This window comes from Bos grunniens, chromosome 7, assembly GCF_055505025.1.
Source record: "Bos grunniens cultivar Pamir isolate PY7600 chromosome 7, Bosgru_T2T1.0, whole genome shotgun sequence".
Taxonomy (NCBI): domain Eukaryota; kingdom Metazoa; phylum Chordata; class Mammalia; order Artiodactyla; family Bovidae; genus Bos; species Bos grunniens.
The window spans coordinates 44,957,551-44,975,204 of NC_141171.1; the positions used below are offsets into that span (position 1 = coordinate 44,957,551).

The 17,654-nt window shown below is 49.5% G+C and overlaps 1 protein-coding gene across 12 annotated transcripts in view; it reads right to left on the bottom strand.

Annotated features, from left to right (window-relative positions):
• The window catches only part of FSTL4 (follistatin like 4), a 550,514-nt gene that overhangs the window by 221,103 nt on the left and 311,757 nt on the right, over positions 1-17,654 (bottom strand). For all 12 annotated transcript variants that reach the window (XM_086411566.1, XM_086411561.1, XM_086411567.1 and 9 more), the window contains one exon: positions 12,960-13,208. In XM_086411566.1, the coding sequence (XP_086267692.1) occupies positions 12,960-13,208 (249 nt within the window). The remainder of the gene's footprint in view (positions 1-12,959; positions 13,209-17,654) is intronic.

The window sequence follows — 17,654 nt, forward strand, 5'->3', positions numbered from 1 at the left end:
TGGGCTCCTGCCGGCATTTCTCACAGGAAAGAAACCACATTTCCCAGCAGTGGGCTCTGCCTTCCTTCTTAACAGATCCCTGTTCTCATTAGGTCTTCCTGATACCTACAACTGTTTGCCCTGAGAGCCATAAAACTCTTTAAAATGGAGAGTTTGTTGCTTTAAAACCATGAGCAGACGGACATAGAAAACAAACTTAACGGTTACCAAAGTAGGAGTTGGGGCTGGGGAGGGATATATTGGGAATATGGGATTAAAAGATGCACACTCCCATATATAAATAAACTACAAGGATTTTACTGTATACCATAAGGAACTATACTGAGCATCTTGTAATAACCTATAATGGGAAAGAATTTTAAAAAAGGATAACATAAACACATACAAAAAAAATATATATATATATCTGAATCATGTTGATATATACCTGACACTAATACAATATTGCAAATCAACTACATTTCAGTAAAAACCAACCAGACAGAAAACACCATGAGCAGAGTGTTTACTGAGAGAAGCCTGGCACATAAACAAGACCTTCATGCTACTCCTGTCTGGCAAGGGGTGGGGGTGAGCAGGAACACAGGCAAAGGGGAGAAGGAGAGGCGGGAGAGGCGGGGAGGGGGAGAGAGGATGAGGTGTGGACAGAGGATCAGAGAGCTCAGCTGGGCACCCTGAGCAGGGCAGGCGGGGCTCCCAGAGGTGTCTTCTAGACTACAGGGACAGGCCTGTGGCTACACCTCAGCTGACCAAAGTGGGCGGGAGTGGGCTGAGGGACAGGCAGTGGGACACCGTCCCCTACGGAAGAGCAGGAAACAGACACGCCTGCCAGGCCACTGGATGAGCCCTTTCTTCCCGCTACAGAGAGACGCGCATCACTCACACCCCCTGCTTAAAACAAGTGAATGGAGTTCACCATATCTGGTGATTTTAATTACCTGCAAGCAAAGTGATTTTACTGCTTTCATTTAGGGGAGCTTCATGAAAGTACTAACAGTTTCACTCCGAATACCTTCATTAATGAGGGCTCGGAACCCATCAAAGCAGAAGCAAGCACAATGAGAAGCAGGGCAGATGGCAGGCTTGTGGGGACCAGGTGCCCAAGTCCGGGAGTCCCTGGGGAGCTCTGCCCTCAGCAGTTTCAAGAACACCCCATGTTCTGGACACTGCTCCTCCATGGCACCTGGCACAGGGCTGGGCACAAGTCTATCCACAATAGGAACATGGGCAGTTCCTGTGCCTCGGGACACTGTGGAGGACTGGGCCCCAGCTATCTGTAGCTCTGTCCCTTGGCTATCCCAGGCGGGGACTCAGCTCTACTCTAGAGAGCTAGCTCTCCTTAAGCATGCCTTTGAGGAGCCCACTCTGCTGGGGAAGGTTACCTCTCCCTGGGCTACCCCGTGACCACTCCACCCCCCAACTCCCCTGACTGGTTTCAGTTAATTTGGCACAGTGGTAAGTGGCACCTCCCTCTCTTTGGAGAAAAAAGATGGTTCAGACTGGTACCTTGCTTCCTGTCCAGAAAAGCAAGCAGAGAATCTGGGCACCCGCGTCAGCCATAGGAGCTGCAGGTGAGTCCGGGGGTTGGGTTGGGGTCGAGAACCAAGAACAGGCTTACTGGACTCATGGACCCACTGTCCTCCCAGCCTCCCAGTCCCCTTTAGCTCCTTATGTCATCAGGGAACAGAACCTGAGAGGGACTCCACGTGCCCAGAAGAGCCAGAGAGCCCTTGCCCTCAGCCTGTTAGTAAGCAGCAAACACTTTTAGGCAGGGACAGAGTCAACATATTTGAGTTGTGGCTGGTCTGACAGCTGCTGAGTTTGTCACACAGATAATTAGATAAACTGCTTGAGCACAGAGATTCAATATGCGGTGTCATTTAGCGGCTGCTACACGGGGGCCTTGATCTTAATTGAAGGCGCAATAGGGGAGAACCTTAAAGAAGTCCCAAATCAACTTCTCGCTCCAGTAATTAAACATCTGACTTCTGATCATCATCCAAAGCTCCTCAAGTGCTGGCTGTGGGCTCCACTAAGTGGTGCTAAGCACCCTGAACCAAGGGCCTCCCTTCTCTTCATGCAGGGTGTTTCTTGAGCAGCCTCCTACACAGAAGCTTGGGGGGCAGGACGCTCCATGTCACCCCCCACCCCACCTACTTCTGCCTTCCTCCTCCCTCATGTCCCCTCAACTCCTTATGTCATCAGGGAACAGAATCTGAGGAGGATTCCTCGTGAATCCACGCCTCTTCGGCTGGGACCCTGTGACTTGTGTTGAATGGAGGGCTTCCAGCTAGGCCTTCCCATCCTCTCACATGGGTCTCCCTCAGGAACTGTGTGAGCCCCATTTAACACATAATCATCAATCTGTGCATTCATCTATGAAATGAATGGAACATCTCAAAAAGCAAAGGATGGGAAGACAAATCATATTTCCCCACTCATAAGGACACCCAGGATAGCAAGATATGTACTCTAACTCTTGAGAATCCCTTGGACAGCCAGAAGATCAAATCAGTCAATCCTAAAGGAAATCAATCCTGACTATTCATTGGAAGTATTGATGGTGAAGTTTCAATACTTTGGCTACCTGATGTGAAGAACTGACTCATTGGAAAAGACCCTGATGCTGGGAAAGATTGAAGGCACAAGGAGAAGGATGAGATGGTTGGATGGCATCACTAATTCAATGGACATGAATCTGAGCAAACTCTGGGAGATAGTGAAGGGCAGAGAAGCCTGGAGTGCTGCAGTCCATGGGGTCGCAAAGAGTCAGACATGATTTAGCGACTGAACAACAACATGCCAGCTAACAAGAAGTTAGAACCAAGGGAGGACACTGCTCTTGCTAGAAGCTCTGATGGTAGCTTGTTCTTATGCAGGAAATCCCCTGGGCCCTGTAGGTTTATCTCAGTTAAAGGGTGAAGCTAGAAATACGTGATGATGAGCTCCTAGACAGGCCATCTTTTCCAGCCCATGGCACACCCCTCCCAGCTTCCTGGGTGGTGATGAAAGAGGAGGTCCCCTCAAGGCCATCCCTGGGTGGGGGTGCTGAAAACTAGAAAGAAAACATGGCATGGTGGCTGAGAGTTTGGGTTTTCAGTGCTGACAAGGCCCACTTGGAGGATGTGTCTCTTTACCTCTCGGATGTCTCTCACTTTCTGTGTTCTGCTCCAGCAGCCTTGGCCCCCTTTTGATCCCCAAATGTTCCAGGAGAGCATTCACATCAGGGTCTGTGCACTAGCTATTCCTTCTGCTGGGATGCTCTTTCCCTGGATATGCAAATACCTTGCCCCCTAACCTCCCAGCCTCCTCCAGGCCTTTGCTCAAAACTCACTTCTCATGTTAGATTCTGTAACTTCTTTCCTTATCTTCTTCTTCTCCATGGCACGTGTCACCACTTAAGACACCTTATCTCTTGCTTACTGTCCCCCTTACAAAACTGTATGCACCGCGAGGGCAGGAATCCTGTCTTGTCTGTGCATTGCTGTATTCTCAGTGCCCAGAGAAGACATGACTCATAAGAAGTAAATGTTCTCTGAATGAATGGAAGGAAGAGTTCAAGCAGCAGAGCAATGTGGCCAGAGTTGCCTCTTGGCGGTGTCACTCTTAAAGCCACGTGGAAGATGGGTTTGAAGAAGTATCTGACCAGGAGCCAGGACAGGGGGCCTGGGAAGAGTCAGAAGGGCTGGGGCTGGCAGGACCAGGAAGAGTGACGATAGCACTGCGGGAGGAATGTAGTAAGACAAGGCCTGGAAAGCACTGCCTGGCCTTGGAATTTATAAGGGCAGAGTGATCTTGGTGGAGACAGGAGCCAGGTGCAGACCCTGGTGGGCAGAGTGTGGGGGGAGCTGAGGAAGTGGAGGCAGCTAGCACAGGCAAGGCTTTGGATGACTGGGAGAGAGGGAAAGGGAGAGGAGAAATGGTACCTGAGGGATGCCGGGATAAAGCCGGCTCTGCTTGGCTTTAGCATGAGAATGTGTGAGTCTGTCAATGGACACAGAGAAGTGGTTGGAATAAGGAGAGGGTGCTGAAAAGAACAGGGAACACTGTAGGGGCCTCAGAGACTGCAACTTGTTTCCACAAGTGAAATCAATGCAGTACGAGACTTTCTCAGCTCAATGAGTTATTAGTAATTTTTAATTACTGAAATGTAATTAATTCATCCAAAGTGTGGCAGTTCTGTGAAGCACACCACAAATGCTGATCTGATAGCAGCCTTGTACCCTTGCAGGGTGCTCACACTAGGACATTTTCTTGCATAAAATCTAGAGTAAATATCCAGAGAAGACACATGTTTAAGTTATGTTTCTTGATCATGGAAGCAGATACTATAAATGGGATGACTGGGACCCAAAGGCCATTGTACTGGGAGGCTATTGCTGATGCTTTGATGCCGGCAGAACCTATGGGGGAGGCTGCAAGGAGACGGTCCATGAAGACTTCCATTGGTCCTTGAAGTCTTGGGGATGTCTCTGGCTACAGAATGGCCATACAACGGCCCAGATAATAGGGGTGCTGCAGACGCGACTCCGACCTTTCTTTTAGCTGTTAGTTGAGATGGGAATACCAGACCACCTGATCTGCCTCTTGAGAAATTTGTATGCAGGTCAGGAAGAAACAGTTAGAACTGGACATGGAACAACAGACTGGTTCCAAATAGGAAAAGGAGTACATCAAGGCTGTATATTGTCACCCTCTTTATTTAACTTATATGCAGAGTACATCATGAGAAACGCTGGACTGGAAGAAACACAAGCTGGAATCAAGATTGCCGGGAGAAATAGCAATAACCTCAGATATGCAGATGACACCACCCTTATGGCAGAAAGTGAAGAGGAACTAAAAATCTTCTTGATGAAGGTGAAAGTGGAGAGTGAAAAAGTTGGCTTAAAGCTCAACATTCAGAAAACGAAGATCATGGCATCCAGTCCCATCACTTCATGGGAAATAGATGGGGAAACAGTGGAAATAGTGTTAGACTTTATTTTTCTGGGCTCCAAAATCACTGCAGATGGTGACTGCAGCCATGAAATTAAAAGACGCTTACTCCTCGGAAGGAAAGTTATGACCAACCTAGATGGCATATTGAAAAGCAGAGACATTAACTTGCCAACAAAGGTTCATCTAGTCAAGGCTATGGTTTTTCCTGTGGTCATGTATGGATGTGAGAGTTGGACTGTGAAGAAGGCTGAGCGCTAAAGAATTGATGCTTTTGAACTGTGGTGTTGGAGAAGACTCTTGAGAGTCCCTTGGACTGCAAGGAGATCCAACCAGTCCATTCTGAAGGAGATCAGCCCTGAGATTTCTTTGGAAGGAATGATGCTAAAGCTGAAACTCCAGTACTTTGGCCACCTCATGCGAAGAGTTGACTCATTGGAAAAGACTCTGATGCTGGGAGGGATTGGGGGCAGGAGGAGAAGGGGACAATAGAGGATGAGATGGCTGGATGGCATCACTGACTCGATGGACATGAGTCTGAGTGAACTCTGGGAGTTGGTGATGGACAGGGAGGCCTGGAGTGCTGCGATTCATAGGGTCGCAAAGAGTTGGACACGACTGAGCGACTGATCTGATCTGATCTGATCTGTGAAATCAGGCCTCCAGTCCTGACCCTGCTGGTGCTCTCAGGTCCTGCACAGCCTGGCCACCCAGCAGACATTCAATAATGTCTCTCTCTCTTCAATAAGCAGTGCTGGGAAAGTTGGAGAGCTGCATGTAAATCAATGAAGCTAGAGCACACCCTCACACCACACACAAAAATAAACTCAAAATGGCTTAAAGACTTAAAAATAAGACATGACACCATAAAACTTCTAGACGAGAACACAGGCAAAATGTTCTCTACCATAAATTGTATCAGTGTTTTTTTAGGTCAGTCTCCCAAGGCAATACAAATAAAAGACAAAATAAACAAATGGGACCTGGTCAAACATATAAGCTTTTGCACAGCAAAGGGAACCATAATCAAAGTGAAAAGACAACCTATGGAATGGGAGAAAATATTTGCAAATAATGCAACTAACAAGGGCTTAATTTCCAAAGTATATACACAGCTCCTACAATTCAATAACAAAACCCCCAAACAATCCAATTTAAAGATGGGCAGAGGACTTAAATAACCATTTCTCCAAAGAAGACATACAGATGGCCTATAGGCACATGAAAAGATGCTCATCATCGCTAATCAGTAGAGAAAGGCAAATCAAAACTACAATGAGGTAGCACCTCATACCAGTCAGAATGGTTGTCACTAAAAAGCTGATAAATTCTGGAGAGTGTGTGGAGAAAAGGGAACCCTTTTACACTATTGGTGGGAATGTAAATTGGTTCAGTCACTACAGAAAACAGTTTGGAGGTTCCTCAAAAAAATAAAATTAAACTGCCATATAATCTAGTAATCCACTCCTTGGTGTATACTCAGACTAAACTAAATTTTAAAAGATAAATCCATCCCTACATTCATAGCAGCACTATTCACAGTAGCCAAGACATGGAAACAACCTAAATGTCTATCAGGAGATAAACAGATAAATGTACATGCATCTATGTACATACATAGATACATATGATGGAATACTACTCAGTCATCAAAAAGAATGAAATAATGCCATTTGAGGGAGCATGGATGGACCTAGAGATTATTATACTAAGCAAAGTAAATCAGAAACAAAAAGACAAATGCCATATGATATCACTTACAAGTGGAATCTAAAATACTACACAAATGAGTATCTATGGAGCAAAAACAGGTCCACAAATATACAGGACAGATTTGTGGTTGCCAAAGGGGTGAGTGGGCTTCCCTGTTGGCTCAGGTGGTAAAGAATCCACCTGTAATGTGGGAGACCTGGGTTCAATCCCTGGGTTGGGAAGATCCCTTGGAGAAGGGAACGGCTACCCACTCCAGTATTCTGGTCTGGAGAAATCCATGGACTGTATAATCCATGGGGTTGCAAAGAGTTGGACACAACTGAGCGACTTTCACTTCACTTCAAAGAGGCGAGGGGTCGAGGAGGGAAGGATTAGGAGTTTGGGGTTAGCAGATGCAAACTATCACATATAGGATGGCTAAAGAGCAAGGTCCTACTGCATAGCACAGGGAACTATATTCAATATCCTGTGATAAACCATAATGGAAAAGAATATGAAAAAGAATACACACGTATAACTGAGTCATTGTGCTGTACACTCAACATTGTAAATCAACTATACTTCAATAAAATTAAAAACAAACCAACATCTTTGAGTGAGACAGCTTGGTGGAAAATGCCCACATTCCCCTGTGTGGAGCTCACAGGAAAGGCCAGGAAGGTACAGAGAGATTCCTTTGCCAGGCTGGGGAAGCAGCAGTGGCCTATGATAGAATGCAGGTGGGGCCGGGAGTGGAAGGGCAATTGGAAGAAACTGGAAACAGGAAGGGGGTGGGGAGAAAGTGGAGGCCAGTGCCAAGAGGCCAGAGCATGCTAAAGGAGGGCACACCCCAGAGGCTCTGATTTTCGTCTCTGGGCCTCTCTGGCAGCTGCTGAGTTTCCCACTCCTTCCTTAGGGGAGAGGAGGTGGCTGGTGCTCTGGTGCAGGGAGGGGCTGTGAGTTCAGGATAACTCAGCCGCCTTTCCTGCAGAAGCTCCCAGCTGGGCCCCTTACTAACCTGCACAGCCAGGAGGCCCAGCCCAGCAGAGGGGCCTTGCCCACTGACCATGGCACCTGAGTCCTCACTCCACAAAGTCTCCTGGGGGGAAAAGAAAAGGCAGTCTTGCCTACTGTGAACATGACTTGCTGGGACTGAATTAAAAAGAGCCCCAAAGTTGGGGGTGATGATGAAGGGTGGACTACAGCAGCAGAGCCCGAGGACTAGGGGCCTCGCTGGGGCTCTGGGTCCCCATGTGGGGAAATGGGAAGGTTGGACTATCTGACAGTCCACTTGAGTTCAAACTACCTAGGTTGGCACACAGGCCTATCTTTTCCCCCCTTGTCTCCATTCATCCATAGTCTCCCTCATCAACCCCAGCTCCCTGTCAGGACCCGCATTTTAATCACTTGCTCTGTCCTGAGAGTCTGCAGGTATTACTACTTCATGTCTGCACCCTGTGAAGCCCTTATTCACTCTTCAAGATTCATCTCAATTGTCTTTTCTCCAGCTCCCTCCCTAGACATTCCCCTTTTCACACTCAAGTGTACCAGTCCCTCCCTCATCTCAACTGGCAGTTCCCGAAAGCCTTTCATGCATTCCAGAACCTTCCTCTAGACCTGGAATCAGGAGTTTCTGGTTCTTCTCTTCCACCTCTGCAAGCTTATCAGGTGAACTTGGATGCCTCACTACATTTCTTTTCAAAAAGTAAGGCAGTTGGAAAAGTTTTAGAATTTTGATCATTTGGAGATCAAATTCTAGTCATTCATTAAATAAACATGGAGGACAAATGTCTTTCTTTCCCCTTGTTCACAGGACATTCACACCCTTGACTTCTAAGCCCATATCGAGTGTAATCACACGTGAGCAGGGCTCTTAGAGCCTCCTGCTTCCATCCCTTGACTGTGCCCCGATGTTTGCCATGATGTCACCATTATCCTGAGTGATGCTGATACTGCTTAGAGAAGAGCACGCATGACGATGTGCCTAGCCCTGCTCATTTTATGCTCACGACAGTCTATGAGGTAGGCATTATCATCACCCCGTCTTACAAACATAGTAAGTGAGACAGAGAGAGCTTCTGTGTCTTCTCCAGGGCAGTGTGGAACGGTCCCATGGCTGGCCTTAAGGTGATGCCTCCAGGCCTGTGCCACCTGCCCTCTCAGTGCGGGCCTCCCCATGATGCTTCCTCAGGCCCCAGCATTTCCCTGGTGTAGGGACCACTCCAGCAGAGTGAAACCAAATCCCTAGGATGTCTGCCCCTACCATAGCCCTGTGCCTGCTGCCCCCACACCTGGGGAAGCTGAGAGTCTGCCTGAGGCTGGGCCAACACAGCTGGGAATCAGAGTATCTCTCCCTGGCAGGGCAGAAGAGACTTGGAAGTGGGGAAATGCCCTGGAGGCATGGGACTCAATTTATATTCCTAAAGCTATAAGATGCTAAAGTAACAACAACGTCTAAATACCCCAAAGAAGAAAAGAAGTCTTTGGCAACAAGTTGTATCTGCTCTGCTAACTTGTAACAGAAGGTTGAGTTTTTATTCCTTCAGGAAAAAAAAAAAAAAAGGTTTGCTAGTGAGCCTATTGTATGTTTAACTTTCAAAATAAGAGGCAATTATTTCCTCTGATTTCAAGAGTCTGGGAATTCCCCTCTGAAGCACCAAGGCGCACTTGTGCACTTACAAATGCCATGCGGGATGAGGATGCTTAAGGGTCTGTTCAGAACTGAACCTCTAACAGGCTCCTTTCTTCCATAATTTCATGGTTTGTTTGGAAAACTGCCTAACTATGACATTGTATCATCTGAAATAATACAAGCCTGGCGTGCTGAGTGATGGCTGAGAGGCAAGCTCCTCTTCTCCAACACCATAGGAGATAAAGCGTGAACTCAGAGCTGAGTCAGGAAAATCATTTTAAAAGTGCCAACTAGTACACAATAAGGAATGCCATGTCACAAGATAACTTGAGACACAAACTCTAGAAGAAGTTAAAGGTACAGAGAAATCTACCCACTATCTTGGTGTTTTGGTGCGGAGGACAAATGTGACTAATTCTGCCCCAAGGAGAGAGACAGTATTCCATCTCCTTCATCCCCCTGACTTTTCGGATGTCAGGAGAGCTGGTATGGAAGCTGCCAATGGCCTCTGAGACAAGGCTGCAGAGTTCAATTTTGATTTTCTCACCAGTGAATGATCCCTAAATGATGTATCTCATTCTGTATTCACACAGTATTCCATTGCCATAGCAACTAGAATGTGTTACCACAAGTTTTCTTGTACGCGGTCTTTGAATGCAGCCGCTCCTTCCTTGCACAGCAGTAAGCACCCTGTGATCCCAGGTGGTACCCCCAAGAAGACACCCCCCCCCCAACAAGGGTGCAGGGAAGGGCTCTGGTGGCAGAGCGACTGCTCTGAACTGTGGTGGCCTGGCCTGGAAGCCCACATCCACTTTGCTCCACACACCCCCACCCCATAAGGACCATCCTAATATAGTGACTTCTGGGGGTAGAGAAAGCCCCAGAGAATGAACTTGTAATTTCTCTTTGTAAAGTCTGATGGGGAAAGAGAATGAAACATGAAGGATTTTAGAATTTTTGTTCGGACAGGTAGAAAGGCATTTTCAAGTTTCCTGAACCAATAACTCCCTGGACATTTGGGACAGAGACAAATTGTCATCCTTGGAGCTCAAGACAGCATTACACACTCTGCTGCCATCTTGGGGTGAGGACTGTAGGAAGCTGTCCTTTATACCCACCCTTCTTTCCCCCAAGAATCCCATCCTGCCTCCCTCTAGCACTCTGTCCATCCATTACCTCCTGCTCCCTGTGAAAGCCAGGGTTCTGGCAAAGATGAAGTTTCTCCCCAAAAGCACCCTCCTAGGGCTTGCCTTCCTCCATGGCCACTGGGACCCTGGGGTCGGTGAACTGCTTGCTGGGCATTCCCTATGGAAACACTAGGGGAGGAGAAGCTGGCTGGCCCTCCTGCCTCCTGGGACTGGAGCTGATGCTGAACCAGAGGCAGTGAAGGCTTCTCTGTGGGATTCAGAGCCAGGGGATGAGGTGTGTAGACAGGGGAACCCTAGCTGCAGGTGGACATCTCCAGGATAGCTTGACTCTCAGCACCTCCCACCTCCACTCTCCATCTACCAGCAAGCTGTCCAAGCCCAAGACCATCCAGGCAGGAGTCCTTGTTCCTGCTTCTGCATCTCCCTCACAGCTTGTGCGTCTCCCTGCTCCAGGCCTGAGGCCACCATGAATTAGATAAATGATGACAACAGGTGTCATTAATACCCGACATGTGTAATGTACCTGGCCCATGCTAAGTGGTTTCTGTGCTGCATCTTATTTACTTTTCTCCACAGAGCAGGTGGAAACTGCCAGCAGCCCGTTTTAACAGCTGGGCAAAAGGCCTAGAGAGGCGGAGTCACGCACTCAAGGTCACACAGCTGGCCTGCAAACTCAGGTCCCTCTGGAACCTTGCAGGTACCTCTCTCCATTGAAAAAGGGTCGTTTGGAGATCGGCGCTGCCACGGTGAGTGGGTGGGATTTCACAACATCAGTGAAAACCCCATTGAATCAGAAGGATTCAGTGGATAAATTCAATCAGTGTGAAGCAGAACCGAGACCTAATCTGCTCGCCCCTTCTCAACGCTCCCGTCACCCCTCATCACGGCAGGTTCTGTGGTGGTTAACTTTCCCTCGCGTGAAATGAGAAATGCTGTATGAATAACAGATGGTGAGGGAGGCCATGCACACTCTGATGTAGAAATATAAACCTTTAGAAAGGTGCAGTCTGGGGGAATACTGGAAACTGGAGAATGGAACGTCAGTCTATAACATGCAACATGACCAATAAAGCTGGAGCAAGGTGGACAAGTGTGTTAGTGCTCACGGCTGCTGAGGCACAGGCAGGCCTGGACTGGGCAGGGCTTCCAGGCCTCGGACATTTTTCTTGTGCTTGTTTTGGTTTGATTTCCACATTGGGCCTCATGATTTCTGAAGTGCCCCAGCATTCATGTCACAAGCACACCCATGAAAGGGTCCAAGACTCTTCCCATCACAGGATAAACTCAACAGTCCAGAGACCCATCTGCTCCAGGAACCCCTGCCAGGGCCCGTGGACGAGGAGGAAAAGCTACCTTCTCTAGGGTTACAGGAGGCCCATAGACTTGGGCTCCTGCATCGTGACTCCTCCTGCCACACGGACCTGATGCCTAGGAGAGTGAGGCCTGAGCTTGGCCCTTTCCTCCTGAAGGCCAGGCCCCCAGCTGTGGCCACACAGAAGTTCCTCTCTGTCAGTGTCACAGGCACTCAGTGGCAGCAGGGCTCCATCCCAGCTTTCTCCTCCCCTCCCGGCCCTGCCCCACAGCAGGTCTGGGACCTCATGCAGGCCCACGTGGGCCCCCCACCTCCAAGATCCCACAGCTCAGGCCAGAGGACCCGTTCCCACGTGCACACAAGCTGCTTCTGCTGTCTCACCTCACCTAGATTATACACGTGTGACCATTTGGGCTCAGCATCGCAAACACTTCTACAGCCTCTGACACGCACCATTCATCGCAGCCACACAGACACAGAAATTTGTGGCCTAACTCTCGTGTCTTGGAACATCTGTGAGCTATTGACACCTTCTTGGTGTCATCAAGGCCTTGAGCCACATGTTAGTAAGATGATATTCATGTACGAAGAGCCACAGGCCTTGCCCCTGAGGCTCTTACCCTCTGCCAGGAGCTGGCACTGCTCTTCTCACTCAAGGACAGGGCATGAACACTTTGGCCCCCTCCTCCATGGAGATGGTCTGACGTCCATGCAGGACCTTCCTTAACTTGCTCTGAGGTGCTCTAGACAGGCCAGACAACCACTCTAGGCCAGAGTTGGAGTGACTGCCATGCTGGGAACCTCTGTCCTGGGGTGGGGAGGGGCCCATCTGACTACTTTCTATGCACAGAGTGACCTTCTGATTCATGAGACATAGTCCAGAGGGGTCAGTGTGCTCCCTGCCACCACCTGGCAGGACCCACCCTGTGAGAGAGACCTGGGCAGTGTCTTTTAGCCTGGACGCTATGGACATGGGCTCTGCACCAGCCCAGACTTCCTGGGCCCTCCGGTTCTGCTCTCCCAGGCCCTTCCTCAAGGCAGGGGCCTCTGGAGGTGGACACAAATGCACATGCAGCACTGAAACACTGCTACTGCTTTTAAGGCTCCAATCTTCCTCTTTCTCTATTTTTAAAACACATTTAACCTGTAGACTCAGCACCCAGGTCATTTGCCAGAAAGGCATTAGAGGATCTATGATAAAACCCACAAGCACAAAGGCACAGAGCCATCTTCCTACCTTTAAGGAAGCAGTCCTTGTTGTGGACCATGACGATCTTCTTCCCCAGCAGGCAGGCAGCACGGTGGAGCTCACAGTGGTTTTCGTAAACCCTCCCGTCTGAGCCACACACAGGCACATAGCTGGGCCGGCAGGCCTCCAGGCATCGGCACTCGGGCTCCCCTGTCTTCCTGTTGAGCATACACCTGCTCCCGCGGCCGCACAACTTCTTCCCGCAGGAGGCTGGCAGCTCGTCGTGGCTGGAAAGTCCTGCGAGGCACACAAACACAGAGGGTCAGCCGCCAGCACTCGCGGGCATGGGCCACCTGCATGGCTCTCTCAGGCTGTATTGGCCAGAGTCTGTGAAGCCAAGGCATCGGGGCTCAGCTGCCCCATGGAGCCCCTGCCCCTCCAATGGGTGGTGGACAGGAGTGCTACAAGCAATGCCCTGTCATGTAGAGCCCAGGTTTTATGTCTGGCTCCCACCAAGCATCTCAGACACAACCGCTGCCCGTCCTGGGAGGGAGGAGTCAACAGAGGGCCATGCGGAGGTGGTAAGGTACCAATGGACCCTGCTGACTGAGAGGCGGAGGGCTTGCCAAGGGATGGGGGCTTGAGCCAAGGTTCCTGTAACCACCATGCAGCTAGCATTTGCCTGCCTTAGGGAGGAGACCTGGCATGAGCAGGGGTTTTGTGCAAGAATGGGGGTGGGAAGTAAGGGGTAGCAAGATGTGGGTCTGTCTTGCTAGATTCAGAGAGCCAAGTGGAACTTCAGTCTGATACGTTAGGCACTGGGGAGCCATGGTGGAGACTAGTAACAGTGGAGTAAGGAGAAAGTGGTTCTCTAAGTGTTTAGGAATGGGGGCAGCCAAGGCAGGGAGGTCAGAGGTTGACCATTTCCTCTGGAAAGAGTATGGTTCTCTAAGACACAGGAGCAGGGGTAGCACTGGCACTCCACTGCTCAGCCCTTCCCTGGAGGCTCAGAAGGTAAAGAATCTGCCTGCAATGTGGGAGACCTGGGTTCAACCCCTGGGTTGGGAAGATTCCCTGGAGGAGGGAACAGCTACCCACTCCAGTATTCTTGCCTGGAGAATTCCATGGACAGAAGAGCCTGGCGGGCTACAGTCCATGGGGTAGCAAAGAGTCGGACACGACTGAGTGACTAGCGATAACAACAGTCCTTCTGGCATAATAGCACAGCCTATGTCCATGGGCAGGAGGGCTGAGATCATGGAAACAGCAGCTGCCGTGCTGCTGTGTGTCTCCTGTACCCAACACACACCCATGATGATCTCAGGCAGTGGTGTCCCGAGCTCACACACCAGAGCAGTGGGGCAGAGTGGTTTCTTGCTGAAAAGGCTCACTTACGTGGACGCTTAAGCAAGCATCCATCACCTACGGGACATTCCTCAGGAGCCCAGAAAACTGGATTATGGCCACGTGGCATTAATGGCAACGGATAGGAAACTGAGAATTATAAAAGGATATCAAAACACAAATAATTGAAACATATATACAGATTTTACAGCCACAGAAGTCTTTGCTTTTAAGTTTTAATTAAATTTTCTTCAAAATATTGGCAAGACAGAATGGCCCTGACAGTCAAGACTGAACTTTCAGCCTCAACTCCTACTCTATGGGATTAAAATGCCTAAGGAAAAAAAAGCAAAACTTGTTTTTGGTTAAGTCTGCTTTTCATCATTATAGATTTGAAAGGAAAAAAATCAGTTATCAGTAGATTAACTGCTTGATTCAATAACTCATTTAAATTCTTCCAGCCTTGGCAAGCTAAGAAATATTGACTTTTTCTTGAATCATAATAAGCTAGAAGGTCAAAATATCTCTTAGCAGTATAAAAATACAGATCCTAAGTGGGCGTGTGAATCTCCTTTATCCACTTTGCTAATTGTTGGCGTGTCACTGCAAAGACTCAGGGGCATTCATGGGCCCCTGCTCGCCCTGCTGGCAAGGCTGATGGGCAGAGGAAGCCGGGGTGCTGGCTCGACAGTGGGAGGCTCTGGGCTGGAGGCCCCCCACCCACAGTGTCTATGGCTGCTTTGCCACGGAGCGTGTTTGATTAGCAAAATTCTCCTGGGTTACCCGGGGAAGTGCTGGCGGCTACTAGAAGAAACTAACAGGCTCTGAAAATATCAGCCTTTGTTTCTTTCCAAGACAATGCTGCCTTTGTATCACTATTTTCATCAATTTTCCTATGTGATGTGAAGGACACCCACTAGTGGCTCCATTTAAGACACTGAGCCCAGCTTTCTGAGCCTCTGGTCTCACAGTGCCTGCTTTGGGGGCTTTGCCCTGGCTGGGCTGCCCATGGAGACAGGCTATGCCCTCTCTCTGGGTACCTCAGCCTCAGTGTACCCCTGGGGCCCATTTCGGCTGCCCCTGCCAGTCGGAGTGCCCCTCTCTGAATCCTCTGAGCCCAGGAGGGCCTGCCTGATTCTCTGGCCTCAGAAGATGCCCAGGGTACAGAGCCTTTATCTTCTTGCCCTTGCCCCCATCATTGACTCAGGATTTGTGAAACACAATAGTTTTCAAAGCTGTCCTCCCTAACTCTGTTTAACCCCCAGGCTAGAGGCTGGGCTGGGAGGGTAGAGGGGGACCATATGCAGCGATCTGCTCAGGGGTGTATCTCTCTTGCTTTCTCCAAGAGGGGAGCTGGAGGGATGACAGTACGAAGGGGAAGCCACTGTGTGTAGAGATGGGCCTTTGCTGGGGTACAGGGGGCTGGAACCAGGAGGGCAGAGCAGGAAGGCCCTTCAGAGACCACCTAGTCCAGTGCAAACATCAAAGGAAGAGCCAGTTTGCATGGGCAGGCACGGGGAGGGTCCCCTCTACCTGACCCTGGCCCTCTGAGACGCCCACAGCCCAGGCTGCAGCCAGCGCCTCTGAGGAGCAAGCAGCACTGCACTGCCCAGGTCTGATCATCCTGCCAGTGTGGCTCTGGGGGCCTCTACCAAGCTGTGCTCTGAGAGGCCAATATCAAGAAAACACTCGTGCCGACCTGTGCTCATCCAAGCTGCCAAGACACTCAGGTTCTCTCCAACATGGAAATGGGCTGTTGGCACATATGTGATTTCTAATGATCTGCAACGAGGACAAAAGTCGCTTGAAAGCCCTGCACTGCCCTTCCCAGTCTGTGGCCGGCAAGCCCACAAAGAGCTGAGAACGTTGTGCATGGGGGTACAGGGCCCCGGCCCTGCCACCGAGACACCCGCCAAGTGTGGTTTCACAAACGAGTCCCTTGTCATCACTTCCTCCTTGTTATTAAAACAGAATGAATTCCCCACTCCTACCAGGACGATGATAAACCAGTAATGGGAAAGGTAACCAAGTGAGACTGCCAGCAACTGCCTACAGTATTTATGGGTACGACCATGATGCCTGGAAAAGATATAATGCGCTTAATTTATAGTCATAAAGAAAGTCATTTACCCAGGTTAGAAACCGATCATCTCACCAAATAAGTGCTTTTCAACACTAATTAAATTTACTGAACACAGTCAGACATGGAAATTGTTACATGAAAGTTATGGTGGCAGAAGAAACAAGTCCATCTGTAACCAGTCAGTGCTAGTCTCCCTCTGCGATTCAAATGAGGATTCTCCACGTGACTGCCCCAGACCCGGAACTGCTACCTCAGGGCATGGGTGGAGGCAGTGGAGGATAGCAGTGGTCAGACAAGCCACCCAACCCCAAGAGAGGGATCAGAGGGAGCAAGCCTTCCTCATTCACCCGGAGCTGGAAGCATTTCTTGTTTTGTCACCATTGACCGTAGGGCAGAGCACAGACAATTTGGCTCTTTTGCTTCCAAACTCTGACTCAGTCTCAACTGGTTCCTTGCACAAGGCACTCTAATGAGCAGGCAACCTCTCCGAGCAGGATATGGCCTGAATAGCACAGCGGGGAAACCCCTTAGTGTTCCACTCTGGGATGCTCAGTGCCTTCAGGTACATTTGCCCGGTGCGGTGTTCCGTCTGAGAACTCAGCCTCGGCTCGCCTGCTGAGGAAGCCCCTCCCCTCACATGGCCTGTGGCGGTCATTCTCCGTCTCTCTATGAGCAGTACTGCCTCAGTTCCCTGGGGAAGGGCTGGAGCTGAAATCCCCACTACCTGGCCACATGCCACCACAAAGCCCTAGTGAGGTGATGGCATGGTTCTATGGTGGCTGCAGAATCACGAGTCATGTACAGATGTGACAGCTGGACAGTAAAAAAGAAAAAGAAAAAAGGCTGAGTACTGTTAGGTAGGTAGAATAGGGAAAAGGAGTCCAAAATGGCGGTGGCTAAGACAAGGAAGGTCAAAGGAAGGTCCGAGGACCAGAGTGAAGACTTCAGGCAGAACAAACAGCACTCCTGGCTAAGCCCAATTTGCATAGGGCAGGCCCAAGTGGAGGAAAAAAATGTAAGAGGAGGAGCCAAAGCGCTTTCTCACGGACTCTCTCTCCCGTGTGCGTGCGCTCTTCTCTCTCTCTCTCTTCTCTGTTCTCTCTCTCTCCTCTCTCTCTTCTCTCCTCTTCTCTCTCTCTCCTCTCTCTCTTCTCTCCTCTCTTCTCTTTCTCTCTCTCTTTCTCTCTTCTCTTCTCTCTCTCTCTTCTCTCTCTTCTCTTTTCTCTTCTCTTCTCTCTCTCTTCTCTTTTCTCTTCTCTTCTCTTTCTTCTCTCTCTCTCTTCTCTCTTCCTTTTCTCTCTCTCTCTTCTCTCTCT